Genomic DNA, 21,279 nt, shown 5'->3' on the forward strand with positions numbered 1-21,279 from the left:
TCTTCTGGGAGAGTGTCTCCTGTATGACACCTCTCCTTATGCTGCTAGGCAGGTGTTAGCAATTTTGTGTGTTGAATGGCCATTGCTGCTATGGCCATGAGGCAGATGCTAGCCAGATGTTGTCCTCCTGGCTGACTGGCTCTGTGACGCCAGCCCCTCTTTTGTTGAGGACAAACCTATAGGTGAAAACCTTCATTCAGTGAAGGCTTCCCTAGGGTATATTCAGTTTCATTAACTTGCTTGTGGACGGGAAGATGCATGAATTACTATTTCTGTGTTAAGAAAGGAAAAAATACTACAATTCAAGCAATTCTGCAGTGGGTTGCTTCTCTCCCCAGCCGAACCCCCATAAATCCCTGAGCATTTTTTGACCACACAGTAAATTTCAGTGACAGTTCTGTTTCCCCAGAGATTATGAAGAGGTGAGTAACCCTGGAGCTGATAAACATTTCATTAATGGCCAGGATTTCCTAGTCAGAGTTTATGTTTGGTCAAATGTGATAACTGTTTATGTGCTCCACTGAAGACAATAAATCCTCACTTCAGCCTGTTGCATTCCTCATCCTTGAAGCGTTATCTCTCAGCAGAGGTTACTGTGAGTACTACATCACAGAGAAACACTCTGTGAAATGACGCTTAGAATAGTATTGAAGTGAATTGGTCACTGAAGGCAATGTCATTAAAGATCTGAACTGTGATTCCTTTGGGGGAATAAAAAAATGTTATCCCAAACCTGATAATTCTGTCCACTAATACCAGAACCAAAACAGCAACTGAGTTTCACCATCAGAAAGTTGCCATTTTGACATATATGTGCTTGAAAATCCCTGATGTGAATACTAGTCTTTCATGCACTTCCATCTGGCCTCTAAACATGTAAACAGCATGAAAGCTGGGATTGGCCAAATCCCATAGTGCTGATTTTATGACCTCAACCTCTAATTACCTGGTTCACAGTTAGTGGCAAAACCAAAACCACCACATACAAAGCAGAAGGTGAAGAAAGCCTCTGTTACTGGCAGTAACACTTCTGCAGCTGAATTCTGCTCCTGCCACCACTGCGATGTGTGTGTTCATGAAAGGGAATATAAATTATATCTACTCTGAGCGCAGTTGCAAGAGTGAAATCCTATCAAAGGAGGAATGCTCCTGATGTTTCCTGAAGGGGCTAGTGGGGAAAGAAGGTGATGGAGATTTTGCAGTTCCATGAATCTGCTCAGACATTATGCCCTCTGAGAGCCAGCCAGTACTGTTGCACTGATAGTCAGTTTATCTTACTCAAAGAAATTCTATTTCTCTCTTCCTCAGGAGATCTGTAAAACTTTCATGCCTGGATATGATGAACCCAGAAATGGCAGATGTATTTTGTTCTTCTTAATCACTCAAGTCAACCTCTTCAGATAAATATGAAGCTGGCCCCTCTCTGAAGACATAAACTACACGCGTTGCTGCAAGACCTGAGATGCCTCACCATAGCATCTCAGCTTTCCATCAAAATGCTATCACTCCTTCTGGGCTGGTTCCACCTCAGTGAAGAAATATGTTCTCTGCAGGTGTCCACTGACTCCCATTAAGGGCTGAACTAAGCCACCAGATTTACATGAGGAAATATCTCTGAGCTTGGTTCAATGTCCTATGGCAAATGGCTAGTTTGTAAAAAACCAACCAAACAAAACCAACATTTAGAACCCTTTTAGGTGGAAAACACAAAAAATTACTTGGGAAATGGGGAACAAGAAACAATATTGCCTGAAAATATCACTTGAGACCTAATGACAACAAACTCCTCTTGCAGAAATTAACTAACAACTATAGCCTACCTGTTCCTGTCTGTGTGTATCTCAGCAGCTGCATTTCAGAAGTAATTAATGAGCTGCACTTTGTGGTAGAACCATGAAAACTTAATTGGCATAATTAGTTGTGAGATAGCAAATGCATCTTCCTGGGTCACAACACGTCATCATTTGATAAGAATAATAATGATTTTAATAAATAAATCAGGGCCTTTCTAATAGATTAATAAAGTAATGAAGTACATGTGCAAATGATGAATTATTACTTTGGAGACTGCTTACAACTGTCTGAGTAAGACGGATGTGGAAGTGGCCTTCTTGAAACTGTCAGCTGTGGCTGTTGGTTAAAATCCAGCTTGCAACAGATGAAACAGCCACGCTTCCCTTTGCCGAGCCAGTGTTGCAAAGGCTTTCAGTGGGGGCCAGCATCCTTCCGCAGGGCAGGATACACAGTGCCTGAAGAAAAGCAGCTGCTTTTTTGTATTACTCTTTCCCTCCTAACCTTTCTGTACTGCTGGTACTAGGGAAGCAGGAGTAAAGGTGGACAGAGAAACTCTGGCAGGTATACCAAGAAGGGAGCTACTGCAACAGTGTACAAATCAGCCTGTGGGGCCCAAATCATTTAGAGGCTAAGACAGGCAGAAAATGATGATTTATGGCAGAAATGGCCTTGAGCTGGAGCATAGACAAATATGCCAGAACAAAAGCTTCTGAGGCATTATTAAGGAGCAGTAAATAGAATTGTTTTAAATAATGGGCATCTTTAAAAATAAAATAAGGGAGTACTGCCAGAGTTACGGAACAGCCTGCATCTCCAGTGGATAAAGTAATAAAAGGGGTTGTCCCAGTAAGCAAACATTGAAGGAAGTAATTTTAGGCAGAAATAGTCCAGTGACTGAGAATCGGATGGGTCATAAAATAGCTCTTGATCATAACGTCTTTTTATCCCCTAATCAGTGTATGACCTTGTTCACTCCTGCTCTTAATGTATTGCCCAAGATGAGGAATTGCCGGTCAGAGTATCTACTTGTTGAGTCCTGTCCGAGGAGAGCAGGACTGGGGTTGGAAAGAGCCATAAAGAGTCTGATGTATGTCTAAGAACAAGTCATCTGTCAGCAGTGCCCAAGGAGATTTTATCTCCTTTGCAAGCATACAGGGAACAAACTATGGCTACTTGGAAAGCATCCACCTGGCTGTGAACCCTCAATACTTAGACCTTCACATTAGTAGAAGACATAAAGGACAAATCCTTCAGCTTTACAAGGGCTAGTAAAGGCCTGCTGGCATAGAGAGGTCTTACATGCATTTGTTAGGCTGCAGCAGTACTCGCACTCCCACAGGTTCAGTTTAGGAGCAGTAGGTGTTTAGGAACTGACGTTGTCTAATAGAAGTAAGGTAGCGGCTGTCAGCATGTGTGCAAATGTGAGAGGTGTGAGGCTGAGCCTGTCTTTGAGCTGCTGCTGGGAACAGCTGTGAAAAGACCAGACCAAGCCTAAATATAAAGAGAAGTTAATACTGAAGCACTTTTGAATGGAAGCCAAGCATTAGTGAGCCTCAGACCAAATAACCCCCCAAAACTCGTCAGGCTGTGATTAAATACTACGGTCTGATGCTCTGAAAGTTAATTAAATACAGGAGTAATGGGGGGCTTTTGTAAAGCTGTTTTTATGGTCATTAATTGCTATGCAACTGAAAAGAGAATGAAATGCCAGGGAGGAGGCACTAGCTGGACAGGTTGCTCTCAATCATAGTCTTCCCAGCAAGAATGCTGCGGGGCTGGTTCTCCTCTTGCGCTCCTCACAGCACAAAAAGACTACTCCAAAGTCAGAAAGCTTGGTCTTCACCACTTGCCATTTTTTACGACTATAAAATCCACCAATTTCCATTGCATTATCCCCTATTATTTACAATAATGCACAAGGGAGGGGAAGCAGTTTCAGTGAGATAATGAGGAGTGACTTGTATCCAGCAGAGAAAAGGCTGGAGCTAATAAGCCTTCAACTGAAGTCTCTAACTCGATAACATCGCGACTCACAGCAGCTTCCTTATGTCAGTGGGAGGGAAGGGCCACAATGTCAGCAGGATCAGACCTAGCACAGTCCACCCCTGTAAGGGGAATGCTCACATGGCAGATAGCTGGCAGAATTGTTTGCTGCTTTTCCCCCAGAGCTCCTGGCATGGGCACGTATTAGAGATGTAGTCAGTGTCGTCATGCTCTGGTTATTATCAGGAACAGCTCCTCTGGCTGCTGTAATTTGCACAGAGGACTGCAGATGCCTTCAACAGATCAGAGGGAGAGGGACTGTGAAGGTAATCGACAGCCGTTTTCCCCATGTGAGTTGAGAGCAGAATCAAGGCTTTTGCTTCAGAAACCAGAAACTTCACAAAACTAATTTGCGAAGCTGCTATTAATAGGACACAGGAAATTAACTTTTAGCTTTCATTACTTTAACTCACAGAAGTGACTGACTCGGTTGTAATGCAGGTTAACTCTGCCTGTCTTCCTAAAGCTGCTGAAGACCCAGCAATTGTGTTTGTCTGTGTTAGACACTGGTAAGTAGCTCTCACACAGACCTGTAAGGGGCACAGCTTTGACAGTTAAGGGTATTGCATACATAGGTTTCTGACAGAGTGGCTTTTTTTACAGTCTTTATATGGCCACAGTGGTTTCTCCTGAGCCACTAAGACTGTAGGTAAAACTCCAAAATAGACACCTTCTGCTCCTACAAAGCTTTGAAAATGTGTGCCTGAGTACTGCAATAGGCTTAATGAAATCAGTGTCCTCACTACTCTGCCGCCAGAAGTTACTACTTTAAACTCACAATCATTACTCTGGCTTGTCCCATTTTGTATAGCCATCAGACCCTGGTTTCTGGCCTGAAGGACAGTGTTAAGTATTTTTATATAGTGTATCACTAAGAGCAGGCATAACAGAGAAGAATAACCTTTAAATACATGTATTCACAGTAAAAGGTGCATTGGTGAATGGCTAAGAGTGGGCACAATGACAAATGTCAGAATGTTTCAAAGGTTTGCTTGATTATTAACCAGGAAAAACCACAAAGCACATGAAATCACAGAGCAGGGGGGTGCTTCACTGTTCAAATAAAAAAAGATTAAAAAAAGAGAAGCCTCTTTAAATTATCTTGGGCTGAAAACAGGGTTCATAATAGGAACACTGATAGAATCTTAATTATAGAAGCAATTGCGCAGACTAAGGTTCTGGCCACCCAATTTAGTAATTAGAATGCAAGTATTTAAGAGGCTTAATAGGCCTGCTACTGTTCAGCTGTAGATAGCAGCTGGCTTTGGGAATACTGTAGCTAGGGATGCTGCAGAAGAAGAGCTCATAATGGAGGACAAATTAAGTAATTCCCAACCACTTCATTACGTGATACTTACATGCATTGTCAGTCTTTTTTGACCTGAGCGGTTAGCCTAAAATCTGGAGTTTCAAAAATTGCTTACAGTAAGGGGTTTGGGTAATAGTCAAGGATTTGCTGCTGCAATCCTTTTTATTTACCAAGGACATGGGAAATCCTGTTTTCTTAATAAATTAAATAAGGGAAATGGTTTTGTTCACAGAATCTACAGTGTGTCTTGGGTGTCCAGTACCTTGTACAGTGATATGTACTACTTGAGCTTCATAGTGCTTTAAATTCATTTACCTTAAATTGAGAAGTTAGCTACACTTTGCTTCACATGGAGTTTTTCTGGAGCTCTTTATCTAGAGTTCAGGCTGAAACACAAGTGACAGACATTGGTATACGTAAACAAAACAAAAAAAGTCCTAGTTCTGAGTTTCTAACTCAGATTTTAAGCTTTAAGAGAAAACAGCAGTAAGACAGAAAGGAAAATTTACACCTTGACTGTATTATCAAACTGCCAGGATCAGCTGAGGGATATTTATAATAGCTGTTGATCAAGGCTTTTCTGGATGAAAGCAGTACTGGATAAAGGCTTATGATAAAAAGACCTGTATTGTAAAATGGTTCATATATTAAATCCTTTAGTGTCCCATCCTGAATAGTGCTCCATTTATTTTACCTGCCACAAAGGTTGAAAAGATGGCCCTTCTTGGCAGAAAGTCCAGACCTTTTCTACAGGCCTTACAGAGTTATTGCAAACATGCTGAATATTAAGAAAATAAATTGCACTTGGCTTGACAGACTTGACCAGGCAGAAATGCCAAATACAGTTCTTGAGTATCGGGGATAACAGAAATCCCTATAGTGGTTTCATTACCAATATTTCATTTTACAGCTTTGGCCTTCATAGATTTGGCTGTCAGAATGCAGGAGCAGTTCTAAAAGCCGTAAGAAACGGGAACTGCCTATGTACCAAGGTACAGGTATCAGAGAGTTGCCTCTCGCAGAAGCCCTGCCATTTTCTTCTGTATCCTTAAACAGAACAGTGACCTTCTGAAACCAGCCAGTCTGCAAAACGCCATATGCTACAGATGTGCTATTACTGGGCTTCTACCACTTTGTCTTGCCTGTGACAGGTTAATAGGAAAAGAGAAGGAGAAATACAAAGGTCATGGAAGGTTCCTTTTTACCGAAAGAAGGCACAAAACAAAGATTATCATGGGAAATTTGAGATAAACAGGATAAATACTGCACTCAGGCTATGACACAGGGCTGATCCAACCCTATAGGCTATATGTGTTATTCACAACACTCCTTTTCCTTGCTCACAGAGCTCCAGCTCTCTGACAGCTCTCCTACATGCGTTCATCTGTTACAGAAGGGCACATTCCTCCATCTTCTAGACAGCTACAAACTAAACACCATTAGCCTCTTTCCAGCCATGCTTGAAACAGTACACTGCTAGCTCAGAGAAAGCTATCATCTGCTTTAGCCTCGGGAAAGAATCTTTTTAGTCTTTGTTATATTTTGAATTGTTTTCAGCGCTGACATGTTCTATGAAAGCTTCCACAACTGTGCATTTCATAAGCTATTTCTAATCTCCCCTTCAGGGAAAAGAACAAAACCAAAACCAAAAGCCAATCAACATTCAACTCCCTCTTCTTTATCTTTTCTTGCCCTGAGAAATCTTTCTGTGATTTATTTTCTTCTGCCTTAATAGCTGATAACTTCTTTTCCTTCAAGCCTCATGCAGGAGGAGTCCATCTTCCACAACAAGGAAACATATTTTTTTTGAGCAAAAGTAGGATCTAAGCTTTTGCTGTTGTTACATCACTGAGACAGCAGGATACCTCTGCTGGGACCTTGTGGACATGTTTTATTTATTTTGATATTAGATTTGGAACTTTGAATGCGTTCAAAAATACTCGGTAACATGTAACATAACCTAACCTAAGCCCAGGGAATGGCAATCAATCCTCTACTCTGAGAATCCTCAAATAACCACCTTAAAATCCTAGTAAGAACGCTACTTGGTAACATTATGCTGTAGGTAGGGTTTGCTAAAGCCAGAGGACCTTTCTGTTAGTGAGCTGTCATTGAAGAGAACAGATTTGGTTAAGGAGAGAAAGCTTGGGATATAATCAGATCCTATGAGCTTGGTCATAAAGCAATGTTATCCCAATGCAGTACCCTACCTTTCTCCCCCAGAAATAACATTGTGTCCTTTCATGTGTACTAATGAGAGCAGCTAAAGTCTGTAGCGGAGGTTAATCCTTCCTTCGCTGGCTGGTTGACTGCTCTTGGAACCACTTCCAAAGAGGAAATGCTGCCAAGGACTTCCTGGGTGAATTAGCAGAATCAGTGAGTTTTAGGAAATGTATCAGAGGTTACTTCCACAGCTACCTAGATAAGTTAAACTAAATTAGAGTACAGGTCATGACAGGATGCACCGTCCCTGGATTATTTCACATGGTTTTCCACTTCAGCGCAGGCAGATGGAGCTCTCTCTACTTTCTGCGGCATCCTGAAGGCAGCAGCAGAGGATGCCACCCGTGTGTTAAGATTCAAATGAGCAGTTTGCCATCTGAGATCACCGCACTGAAAGCCAAATGACACAGAGCAATAATGCTTTTCCTTGCTGCTGACAAGATGATTCACTGGTCCTCACTAATGCCACCTGCCAGAATGCTTTCATCAGCAAGCACAAAGTTTGCGACATAGGAGCTGGTGGACCCAAGTGCATCCCACTGCGATGTGCTGGAATATGTTTTATTTATTTTGAGATGAGATTTGCAGGTACCAGCGTAATCAACAGGACTGGTCATTTAGTGTAGTGTACCAGCTGGAAACACCCAGCCACTTTCTGAAGCTGCCTCTTAATTCCTGCTGTCACTGGCTCTCCTCTTGCTGCTCTGGGTAGATCACTATTAGAGCCGAGGGGCTTGAGTCCTGCAAGGACCAGAGTACCTCTCTGAATGAAGGGACTAGCTTTTAGGTTACTACACACTGTGAAGAGTGTGGTGTTATTCATAACAGTGATCAAATCTTAACCATTAAAGGGCCTCTTCCTTCCGATTTGTATGGATAGCATTTTGCCATGTGTGAGAACTGATGAACAAAGCATTAAGGACTTTCAAAAATGTTTCTGGAAGATGTTTTATCTTCTTTTGCAGGAAGACAAACACCACCTACGTGTATGTCTTGGCTTCATACAGTGTCAGACCCAGTGAACTATGGGGTGTTCCACATGGTCATTAAATCCCATCACAGACTTGGATGCTGCCCAGACACTGCTAGAAGAGGAACTTGGGCTGAAAAGCTGCTAAGAAAAACGTGCTAGAACAGGCACTTGGGCTGAAAAGCTGCTAAGAAAAATGTGCAAAGCAACATCAATGGTAGAGTTAAATGGCTGAAGAAAATTGAGTACAGGTAATTATTTGGGATTTTTCCTACTTATGTAAGCATGAAGAGTCAAAAATGCAGTCACCATTGAAGTCTAACAACAGAATCACAGAGGAAATTGCTGCAGCCGGTTTACACACTGGTTTCAATGGAAGCCACAGAACTCCTTAGAAAAGGTACAAAGAGTGCTGCAAGAGTCACAAATTGCAGGCTAGGGCCCAGACCCAGCAGGAGCTGAAGGAGTCACAGGCCCAGCTGGGAGTAATTCTCACATCTAGATCTCCATGTGAGGTCTGTCCTCATCATATGCCTGTGGTCACAGTTTTCTTCCCCTTGTCTTCCTTCCAATTGCGCTCTCTCCAACTACTGCTTCTCTTCAATGACTACAGAAAGCCCAGTGGGAAACACAAAAATGTACTGACTGGGGGGCTGCACGCAATTTTAGAGTTGTATTATTCCATATTAAAATATCAAAGGCAGTGGGACTATTTCTATTACAAATCTCCAATTTACATAAGCCATTTTTTTTGGCTGTTAAAATATACAATGTGAGGTTTGTAGGGGTTTTCTATCTCATTTCAGTTTTATCTTGGTTTTTTCATTGCACCCACCCTGGTAAAACTGGCTACTCCCTTGTCCTCAGGCTTTAAAATGTCCCTCATGTAGAGGCTTAGCTGGGAAAATGACAGCTTTAAAGCAGCAGTTTCAAAATCTGATCAGTGCAAAATGCAGCCAGAATGCAAAGTTATACAGACACCCTGGAAAAGTGGTTTTGATTTGTTACAGTTGTTTGTTGGGATATTTTCATGCACGATTCATGGACCTAACCATGATAATGAGAAGCAGTGCTATCAGGGAGCTTTTAAAATAATGGCTGTAATAGGGGTAACAGTTTAGAAAATCCCACAGTTAAAAAAAAAGTACAAATTAGTTTCTAGTCCCATTAAAAAGTTATGAGTTGCAAAGGGTTTAGTGCAAAGCATTAGCAAAACTGTTGAACCAGATCAAAGCCCAACAACTTTGAATACAGCAACACAAATTTAAAAGAGTGCCTTAGTCAGTATCAGTCATTCGTGAAATGTTCCACATCTGCCACAGAGGACCCCATCTCCCCACCTCTTCAATATTTTCTCTGTTCTTTGGGAATGCCCTGACTCAATGCAGGAGTTTTCTAAGGGTTAACACCCATCAAAATACACAATATAATTATTTATCACTGATGAGATATTTCCAATGCATTTTATATTGTTTTTCATATTATTAATATTGTTCAGGTCAAATAAATATAAATCATTAATAGAACTCAATCTTGAAATCTGATTTTTGGATATCTGGTAGTGGGATGGAAATACCTCATTTTGGCTCCTCCCTTTCTACTGCATCTCTCCTTGTTTGGGTTTGTTGTTGCTGTTTTGGGGTTTTTTTTGTAGATTTCTATTTAAGACTTTACTAACCAGGTTCCACTCACAGCTCCAGGTGGAATAATGTACTCCCACTTTCAGGTATGTGCTAAGGCTTCTCTAACACGTACAAAAGAAAAATAGGAGACACCAGAGATCAGATTCTCATTCTTCATCCTTAGAGAGATTCAAAAGCAATCTGGACATGCTTTTGTGATGGGAGGCCCCATTTGAGTAGGCCACTTGCACAAGATAACCAGTTCATTCACAGAGGAAACACGGTGCCAACCATTATTACACCATTATGTGCAGCTGTACCACAGCAGCAAAGTTTGGCAGGTTAAAGTGATTGGATGTTCAGCCATGAAATACAAACCTGAAGTGGTAGTTGGAAACCTAGGTGTAGGCTGACAGAAGGGATGCAGAGTATCTCCTGTGGTCATCCTGGCCTCATTCTTCTCCAAATTTACGTATTTCTTCTTGTATAGCCACATCCCTTGTAGAACCAGAGCAGTATACCTGGCTTTAGTTCATTGAGTTTTGCCCTTATTTTCCTTTTGTATTTTCACTAAAATTCAATAGAATTACATCAGGGTGAAGTTTTTATTTTAGATTCTAAACTACCTCCTTATTTACACTGAGAGCCATCAACAGATTCCAGTGTAACAGCATACGTTAGGAATGTAATTTGTTGATGGTTGCCTGTTTTGTTGTTGGGTTTTTTTCTAAGTATCAATCCCACTAAATCCCAGGAATTACAGTCAACTGCAAAACAATTGCAACAATTACTGAACCAGCTAAAAGCAATTCAACAGCTGCATCTTCTAAAATGTTACTGAGTCCAGAGCCCTACAAATAATGCAGACTCGTACTAGCTGCAGTTACAATGTGGCTTATAAAGTGTGGATAACTATGACTTACACAATAAATATCTTCAATTTATAAGGTAGTTTAAAAGTTATTTATAGCGTGTTATGTATAACAATGGAAAATAAATGATGGCCAAAATCTAAGATTTTATATGTTTTTATATGTATACAGTTTGGATCTGTTATTTTATATTGTTTGCTTCTTATAGAATAACTGATCAAGATATTGGGTCTTACAGAGATGTATATGTGTATATAAACACAGTCCTCCGTGAGAAGGTTCTGCATGACACGCTACATAAAAGCTTTTCAAACAGTAATTGATTTATTTATTTAAAATAAAGGGAAAAAATAAAGTAAAAGTGTGAGCGTGACTTGGCTTTGGTGGACAAGAACCTACCAGATCCCACCTCCTATTCACAATTAGGCATAAAAGGTTGAATTTATAGTGTAATAGGGAAAGAGGTTTCCATTTTTCTAAGTCCCCGGCATTCTTGTTGTAACCAGAAAGCTGTCCAGAATCTGCACTTCAGGGACCACATGAGACTCAAAGCAAGTAGAGATAGAATACTCTAGCTATTATAATAAATAATGCTGCATTATTAGATAATGCTCACATTATTTGCTTCTACATGTCATTGCAACAGTTTTCTTCTCTACAGTGTATTTTCCATTGTTTTGCTTTACTCTTTACCATTTTAAATTATTTCAGTAATGAACCTTGTGTAATTTAGCCTAAGAAAACAACACATAATTTGATAGACATCCACACTGTTAGAAAACTAACCTGACTTAAGATAGTTAATGTAAGTAAACAAAGTAGACAGAAGGAAGCTTTACGTCTCTACACAGTTCCCCTTTGCACACTTTGCTGAGTGATGTAGAAGGCAAAAAGTGCTTCTAGTGCCTATGGGTGTAATGAAAAATATTACTGCTGGAAAAAACTTGTGCATTTAGAATTATATGAATAAGCAGTAAAGGACAGGTATATACCCACATACACTTCAATGTCATGTGTATCCCTACAAAACAACGTAATGTAAGCTGGTATCTATTTCAAACTATATGTAATGAGTGTCACTTAGGGTTGATTCTGTTATCCAAGTATTTCCTCAGGTATTTTATGACTCTGTAAATTATTCAGCCTGAAGAGTGTTGTACATTTCCTTTGGCCTGCTGGGCAATTTTACTGTTTTGAAATTAGCCCTGTGTACCACCACCAACCATTTTATCTCCTCCCCCTTTCATTTGTATCTGAGAGCCCCACCAAAGTCAGGGTGTCTAAATTAGTTTTGCTCCCTTGTGTCAGGACAACCTCTCAACCTACACTTCCATTCGAAGACAGGTGTAAAATACTGGTTTGGTAGCCTAGCAGAGCAGTAAACAGTATTTGTTGAAGCTCTTTTAATTAGTTGGTTTTGGTAAAAGATGAGAAGGAACAGGCATTTCTGTTATAAATTATGTTTTCTGAGTATCCAACCAAGTCTCTATGGTGTAATCCAGTGATTTTAGTTTCTTCTTTTGACAACTTTGCCAGCTTAATGGAAACAGCTCTGGACTGAGCTGCAGAGTAAATGAAGGAGTTTTAAGATCCCCTGAGAAACTCCATTCCACCTCTGGACTGCTTCCAGTATGGCAGTAATTGTACAATTAAGCAGCATTATATATAGAAAATCAACATGAGTTTTGAAGTTGTTCAACAATAGCTAAGCATAATTATTTACATTAGTCACACAATTTCTAGGGGAAAAAAAGCCTCACACAACTAAAATTAGGCTTTTGGGGAAGGCAAATTGTGGCAATTACTGGCCCAGGAGCTCTTTTTAAAGTAATGTTGGTGTATTGAATAGGGAGAAATCTAGTTGGGTTTTCTTTCAACCGCAATGCTAGCTCTAATGCTGCAATCATTCTGTATGTACTCACTTAAGAAAGCAGAGAGAGCTGTCTGATGGCAATTACAATTCTCACTGCTAGAGAGCCAGGTCACAAATTAGTAATCTGTGACTTATCATATCTTGTAAAATGATAGGCCTCATATCCTTGGGAAAACAAGAGAATATGCATTCCATTATACTGCAAGATAGAGCTGGTAATTAATTTATACCTGCAGAATAATTATGTTTTGCAAGGACCGACTAAAAACAATAAAAACTACTCACTGATATGAAGTATTTACAGCAGGGAAACTAACCCTGGTTCTTCAGTAGTGTAATAAAACCCCCACTCTTCTTGTAAAATATGTAGAATGATTGAAGAGCCACAATGATGCAAAACAGAATAAAGAAATATAATAACCCTGAATCATAACATGATCAGGTACAAGTAATATGCTTTTAAAAAGTGCGACCTAGATAAGCGAATGTACCAAATTACTGCAGCTCCATACCTACCAGCAAATTAAAAACATGAGTTATTAAAAGTCATAGTTACAACGAATTAGTGAAAGGCTTTTTTTCCACAAATAGGAAAGCCTGCTGTAATCAAAACAATTATGGTTCTTTGATGCAGCATTGTCAAACCCAGCATATAGAGATCTCACCCCACTGCCCAGGGAAGCTGTACTCCTTGAGATAATCAAGTCATTCTACTGTGTTTAGTAATTGCCAATGCTGTGCATGTGGCAGCAGAGTGAACTAGCTGAAAGAGACAGACAACAACGCAACAAGGAACCATAAGAAGTTAAAAGTGATGTAAATAAAAAGTTAATCACATACAATCTAGTGGTCAGTCTGGCCCTATGTTCAAAACCACAAATGTCAGTCTTACCTTGCAAGCATCCTTCCCAAAAGTAAAGGAAGGAGCTTAATTGAGATTAATGATCTTTTTTGGAGCCCATGGAAAGTCCTAATTAATAAGGCAATGCATTGCGTTATTATAAATTAATAAAGCAATACATTGCCTTATTACATTAATGTAATTTATAATACATGCAATCTTCAGAAACCATAAAAAGTAGTGACCAACATGACACTGAGTAAAAAAACGTAGCTTTCTCAATTGGCTTTTCAGAGACATTTTTACCTGTCCAGTTTTAAGTTAGTATTCAAGTTTGTTTGGGTTTTTTGAAGGCCAGTATGCTTGCTTTATATACCAGCATCATCCAAACTCCTGCTGATGTCACACCAAGCAGATATGGATTCAAATCAGCTTACAGTGTGGTCAGGGATGATAGGCTTTCGTCAATGTAAGTTAAAGAAATCGTACTTACATTTGCTGATTTTGCTTGGGGTGACAGTTTCTTTTTTCTTGAAACGTTAAACTTAGTTTTTTTTCCATTTCCTATCACCTGCCATGGTCTCGCATATTTCTGTTGTTGTGGCACAACACCTTTCACATAAAACAACGCCAAAAGTTTTCACACGGTCATTCCTGCCTCAAACCAGCTGTTCTCAGATGAATTAGACTGGTATCCTGCTAAAAGATATATAATTTAAGAAGTTTTCATGGTAGAGGTTGAATCCTTCATGTACACACATAACACACACACACACGTACTTTCAAAGGGAAACCAATTTACTATTTCCTTAATGATACACTTGATAATGTTATACTTCAAGAATCTTCCTTATGTCCTGAAAAGTCCTACACAAAACAGTCAACATGATGCAAGACTTCATTTATGTACATGCATGTGTCCTTGTGTTTTATATCAAGAAATATAAACACACTCACAAATGCACACAATAATTATTCAGCCTGGAATCATTATATTCAGATGCTGAGCAGATTACCTAAAAACCAGAGAAACATATTTATTTTTTTTCTTTCTTTATCAGGTCAACTTAAAAGTTCTGTATGCATCTTCTCTTTTATTCTAACCATAATGTTATCCTGCTTTGTCCAGAAGTCTGATCCTTCCACACTGTGCAGCCATCCTTCCTTTTAAACTTTACTTTCAGTCAATGCTTGTGTCTTCTCATTTCCTCTTCAGCTTAGTTGCAGTTCTTGAGTGAGTGGTACTCCTGATTTGTGTATCATCACCCCAAACATAACTTTTACAATTTGCAAATTATAGAACTAAAGTAGAAATTCCGGCAGATCTAATTCTGTTGAAAACTGTGAGCCATACCTAACTACAAACAGTCTCATTGTGGTCCTAACATTGAACAGTTTGCATGAAGTTGAACACTGCTTAATGCTCACACATGATGCAATCATCTCCCATAATTACATTATGGCGTTTTCATGATACACTAATGGACTTAGTAAGTTTCTTTGCAGTATGTATTTTCCTCATGCCTGGTTTGCTGCATAAAATTCTTTTACTTGCAAAGAAAACTGTTCTTAAGAAAACTCACCCTGTTTGAAGGATGCTCATCCTACCCTAAAAGCAATCAAAATTCAATTTATTACATGCTGTTAAAATAAATGACAGTTCTGTGGATAATTCAAAAAGCAGTAATTAATCAGAATTTATCTAGATCATAAAAAATCATTTAATACTTCTATGAATTCAAAATGTATTACTTTTCAATATACTTGGTATGCAAAAAAACCCCCACAAATTAAAAATATTTTAATTCCCATAAGAGAATGCCAAATTACCCCAAACTATGATCATTTTTAATCACCTTTCTTATGCTTTTGATGATATATATAAAGTATGTATCATGCATAGATAGATAAAGGCCTATCATGTGCCAAAAGTTTTGCCACAGAAGCAAAAACGGAAAGACTTGCATTTTGTCATTATTATGCTTCATTCAAGTAGAATTTGGAAAAAAAAAGTATTCCCTTGAAGTTATCACATTCTTATAAATTTTACATTTCAACAATTTTGTGCTCAGTTTCTAGTGTAGTTTAAAAAATCTGTTTCTATATAGAAGACATTGAATTTGTTTGGTGTTACTGCATTACGCATAGCCTTTTTCTTAGAGAATATAAGAATTCCAATATTTTTCTTTACAAGAAGTAAGTTTTATGAATATATCTAGAGAATTACTAGCAGAGCTTTTACCACAAGGGCTTGATCTTATACTTTTTACCCACTCCAAATTTCCTGTTTACTTTCTCTGGTCCTCTGTAAAAGCTGGATGATGATTTCAGAAACCACACAAAACACCACACAGAAAGATGTTTAGATTCTCTATTTTTCAGTATTTCTAGACAGTGCTAATGTCTGGACAACTCTATTCAAACCAATCAAGGTTCAGAGCATGCCATTCTTCCTCAGGCTGTGTTGGTACAAGCTTACATTCAGTTCACGATTAAAACTAAACAAGAGCCTTAGTATTCACCTTACTGTTTTTAATGTGAGTGATAATGTTGTATGGCTTTTGTCTCATATTCTCAGGGAAACAAAAGAGCTTGCAAAAATTATATGAGACAAATTAGACAGTTTTAAGATCAACTTTTATTGAAAAATTAAAACCGCATTGCATATCTTCTTTAAACTTCAACATTTCTTAAACCACAAAACAGAGATTCCATTTAAAAAATCTCTTCATATTTTTCACCATTCAAAAAACAGTTTATGAACTAAGTCAAGAAGGTTTTAAAATCCTGCGTTATTCCCAAGGCCTCTGGTTCCGTCTGTCTGCCATGAATGGTATTATCTGTCTTCTCTACAATGTACCTTTAATTATACAATTGGAATTTTTCTCATTCAAAACCAACAGCTGCTGTTGATTTTTATCCAGTGGTCAGTCTTTTCCAAATAAATTACATCAGTTAAGAAGCACTGCAGCTACATGTTCACCTAAGATCTTGCCTATTGTTTGTTTGATGTGAACTCACCTCCACTAAATTACAGTGATTGTTCATGTGATTTCAAAAGCAAAATTGCTACCTTAGAGTGTATTTTAAACCTCAGAAATAAAGTTACTCACCTGGAATTGCAATGCTTTGAATTAGTCAACACCACTGTGCATGGATACTTACTGATATCTCACAGTGAACGGATTAAAAAGCAGCCAAATTCCGGGTAAGCTTTGTCTGAGAAGCTGTAACCTATGAGATGTTACATACCAGATGAAAATTGCCTACTGAGAAGAAAACACAGATGAGTTTTATCATCATTGATGACCATAACTGCTCTGTTAAAATCACCTAACCAAGTCAGAAATTAATAGCAGCCCTGTGCCTGTGGAACATGGTACACGTAATAGGGAAACACTCCAAAGCCTGTTATTAACATTAAAAGCTTTGCAAAAATCTAATTTTGTGTGTCATCTGTGTCAAGACACAACACTGCAGAAAGGCAAGATAAAATGCAGAGGGCAGGAAAATAAATCTAACACCCCTGTCTTCAGAGAAAACACCTCTGTGTTAACTGTCTCTCTTCTGAAACAGGCAGGAGGAGCTCCATTATTCCCATCTAATTGCAAACCAACAATGGAAATAGGTAGAACCTCTGATGCTTTTGACATCCAAAACACAAGATACTCTATTAAATGAAGAAGTGGAAATTTTAGCAAGCAAAACATCGTATATGTGCTGAAGAGACCTATATCTATTTCTGACTACATCTCAGGACTGTCCAAGGGTAATAAGCCATATTATGTATTTCCTAGTTCAGATCAGTTACATGAGGATTATTCTCTTCACTTAGTTTACAAGGAGATAGATGCTTTAAGGAGCTATAATATTTCAAATACAATAAAATACTATTAGAATATTGAAATGACGAGCTGGATACAAGGTCCATGATGTTAAAATATTCAGGTTAGAGGATTAAGGGTAAGTTGGAATCTTTAGTAATAAACTTGCTGAAATATCTTGACTATAGATGTGGAGGAAGTCAGAAATTTCTGCGTAAGAACTGGTTGTAAAAATCACAAGGAACATGATGCTGGTTGTGTGGCAGATGTAAAGTCCCCTAGTGAAGCTAGGTCAGCAGCTATGTATCTTTGCATTAATTATACTATTTCATAGGGTTTCTCATAAAGAAGAAAGAGAAATCTTTCAATCTTCTGTAGCTGCCCTTTGAGTAAAGTAAAACTGACAGAGACCAGAAATCAGGCAGAAGCCAGTAAATCAGAATGTAACATGTACTTCCTCTTTAACACAAACTTCTCTCTCTACTCAAAAAGCAGAAAGTTATGGAAGAGGGATAAGCAATACGCTCTGTGAAAAACTGGGAAGGCTGTTCTATATGGTATGGTAGTCACCATGACAGCTTCTTCCTTCTCCCTGCTATGAAGGAGCCAAAGATGTGAGGCAGCATCCTCAGAAGACAATCAGTGGGACCTGCAGGATGGAAAACTCTCCTCACTCTAGCTGCCATTCAACAGGACTTAAAGGGGCGAGATTGGCTGTAAAAACTGCATAGCATTACTGCATTTCATTGACTTTTTCAAAAATATTTTAAAGTTATTACTGATTTGGTGGAGGGGGAGCAAATTATCACTGATTTATATAGGAGATAGCCATAGAATCCTGTATGAAAAGATCTGAAATTAGCATATTCCATTAATCACCATGACAATAACTCAGTAGACAGAGGATTATTGAATCTTCATTTTGTTCCACTACTCTGTTTCCAGTATAGAGTTTTCCATTTGGTAGTATTGATTATCTAATGATTAAAACTGAACAAGCTGCAGATGAATCCAGTGCCTATACTTTGAAAAGTCTAGCCAGTCGAAATTGTTGTGACAAGCCACCTATATTTAAAGATTCTGAGATTACTTTTGGGTTTATTTATTTTATAAGCTCCAAACACATAGTGAATTCCATTTCACTAAAAGAATGATGCTGCTTAAAATGCCCACAGAATTTAGTTTAAATGGCCTTTAGATATTAATCCTGAAATTCAAATAAAAAACAGAGGCCTTGGTTAGTAACAATTATTCACTAGAAAAGCATTCAGAACACTGAACAAACAGTCTGACATTACAATAAATAAAACTGAAAATTCTAATAGATTAAAAGGATTTCATCGTTTGACATTCTATACACAGTGTTAGAATTCCTTATATTCAGTAAAATTTTCCATAAATTATTACTTTAAGGGCACTAGGATTTAAATTAAAGTATCAACTATTTTTTTGTCTTTTTTTCTTTGGCTCACAAAGACACTAAAATACCATAAACATTATTTAGAACTTCAATAATATATAAATAGGATACATTACAAATGGAAGAAAATACAAGACAACTCTTCAGCATGGTAAATCTCTGCATATAAATAAGCAAATATTTCATATACCTACAATTCAACAGTTATCTTGCTGCAAAACTATTACATTTAAATCCTTTTACACAAAGTCATTTAACAATAATATACACAATCTACACAAATTAACCTCTAAAAATACAGCAATAATATACCTGTTACAATGACTGCTACTATTATCCCCTGATGTGACACTAAAGGGGAAATACAACTATTATACTCAAAGGTGCTGTTAGAGATTGCTGTTTCGTATTTAAGAGAAGCACCAACAACAAGATTTAATACTGTTATACATTTTCTTTAGCTCCTAAGAATCTACATTTTTGAAACGTTTCTATATGTCTAATTTTAGCCGGCAGAAAAGTCTGTAGCACATTATCCACATCATTAGTTGTTGAAGGAAAAGTTAATTCTCTTAAAGTGGAAAACATGCTGTGGCTTAGATCTAAGTTTATACCCACTTTATATATATATGTATGTATATATATATAATTATATATATATTTATTTATACTGTACATATATACTGTGCAGAGCTCTTAATTTGCTATTTTAGTACTCATTAATTTCCTGCTGACTACAATAAACAAGACCAACATAAGAGTCAATCGTACTTCAACTTCAAGATAATACATTTTCCCTCAGTAATATGATCTACCAATACATACATGTTTCAGTATCCTACAGTTGTTTTATTTAAGGATGCCTTAGGAGATTGGAACTTACAGAAAGAATTTCCTTAAAACATGTTCTGCAGAACTGGGTTTAAAAATTATCCAGTACTGGAAAACAGTGAATTAGAGAAATAAACAATTCAATCAATGTACTACAGCTCCTGCCCCAGTCTCTCTATTTCCTCAATGAGGAAGTCAATGTCAGACTTAGTTGCTGCTGGGTTTGAGATGACCATTCGGAAGAAGTTGACTTTATCACCCTGAGGCTGATATCCAACCATTGTAGTACCTGACTCCATCATCAGTGCTTTGATTTTTGGTGCCACCTTTATGATTTAAGAGAGAAAGAGAGAGAGAGAGAAGGGTAATTTTAAAAAAAAATATGCTTTCTTTTTATGTTACATCATTGCTTAGTTTGGAAAAAATACATGGACTGATCATAAAGGCACTAGTTCCTATAGAAAGATTTGTAACAGGAAAAGCTTGAAAAGTATGCAGGATTGGATATCTAAAGCAAAATTGACAATGATAACATCCATCTTTTTGATTAATAGACTAATAACATCCTAGAGCGTTCACTATGTAATAATTTTATATGTTAAATGTACATGTCATTTCCTTGTACTGAAGATTTTGTCATGAAGAAATGTTTTCTTTTTATGAAAAGTGACTCCAGGACCTCCTTTGTGAGGGTAATGATGTTTTCTGTGAGAATATTACATATTCTCAAAGTTATTTTCTCAGAGGAGGAGGACACAACAAAGATGGAAATTTTTCAGTAAGATCTTAAGTCATAAAGAATATTTTCCGTTAGCATAAAATATGGAAACCTCCCAGTAGTTTTGCAGTACTGTGCATTTACCAGTCTCACTTTCTCACTTTAATTTTCAAGGAATAATGTTCTGACAGTCTTAAAATTTGGTATTGAGTGAGCCCAGTTTTTCCACCCAGACCTTCTTTCTCCTGCTGTCTGTCAGTCAAGGGCAAATGTCTGGCTTTTTTATCGTTTTGTAGGATGCTTTATAATGTCCTCTAATGTTGAATAGGGTCATGTCAAACGTTTCACCCTTCTTACCAGTCTTATCTATCTTCCTCTTTTCTCTCTTTTTTGGCAATTTCTTTATTTAACACATCATTGGGTTGACCCAGGATTTTTTATACTCTTCTGTGGTCTTTCTCCACTGTGATGTAGACATAAAATCCTCTACAAAACCTCCCAAGTTTACCTATTCTTCTCCCCTCCCAAACATAAAAAAAAAATTGCAACTGACTTTCACAACCAAATTCATTCTTTTGCCTCCTGAGTGTATTTCATTCCATTTTCGTCTGTCTAAAATGCCACTACAAAATTAATGTATTTCACTTCCCTCTAGACCTAAGTATTTTTTCTGGTTCTGCCTCTATGATGTCTTCACTTCCCTCTAATCATTACTGCAAATAAATTTATACCAAAGTTCTCCAAAGGGTATTAATTTTCATTGGAATGTGTTAATGCATGACTAACCAAGCACATTTATAAAACAAACAAAGACCTGAGAAAGAAAGACTAACGGGTTTCCATGTCCTCTACCTGTCCCAGCATTTTCAAATAATTACCCATCCCTTTTTCTTGCTGATATGCTGTCCAATTCAAACAGGACTGGGATGTCTTTGTGCC

The 21,279-nt window shown here is 38.0% G+C and overlaps 1 protein-coding gene across 1 annotated transcript in view; it reads right to left on the reverse strand.

Moving 5' to 3' along the window:
- Nucleotides 1-17,348: 17,348 nt before the first annotated feature.
- Nucleotides 17,349-21,279, reverse strand: part of GAD1 (glutamate decarboxylase 1) — a 32,796-nt gene continuing 28,865 nt past the window's right edge. The window contains exon 17 of the mRNA XM_061342561.1: nucleotides 17,349-19,948. Coding sequence (XP_061198545.1) covers nucleotides 19,775-19,948 — 174 coding nt within the window. The 3' untranslated portion in view covers nucleotides 17,349-19,774. The remainder of the gene's footprint in view (nucleotides 19,949-21,279) is intronic.

The sequence above is a fragment of the Neopsephotus bourkii genome, unplaced genomic scaffold, assembly GCF_033783945.1.
Source record: "Neopsephotus bourkii isolate Nb327-2 ecotype Australia unplaced genomic scaffold, CSIRO-AGI_Nbou_v1 NB_196, whole genome shotgun sequence".
NCBI lineage: Eukaryota > Metazoa > Chordata > Aves > Psittaciformes > Psittacidae > Neopsephotus > Neopsephotus bourkii.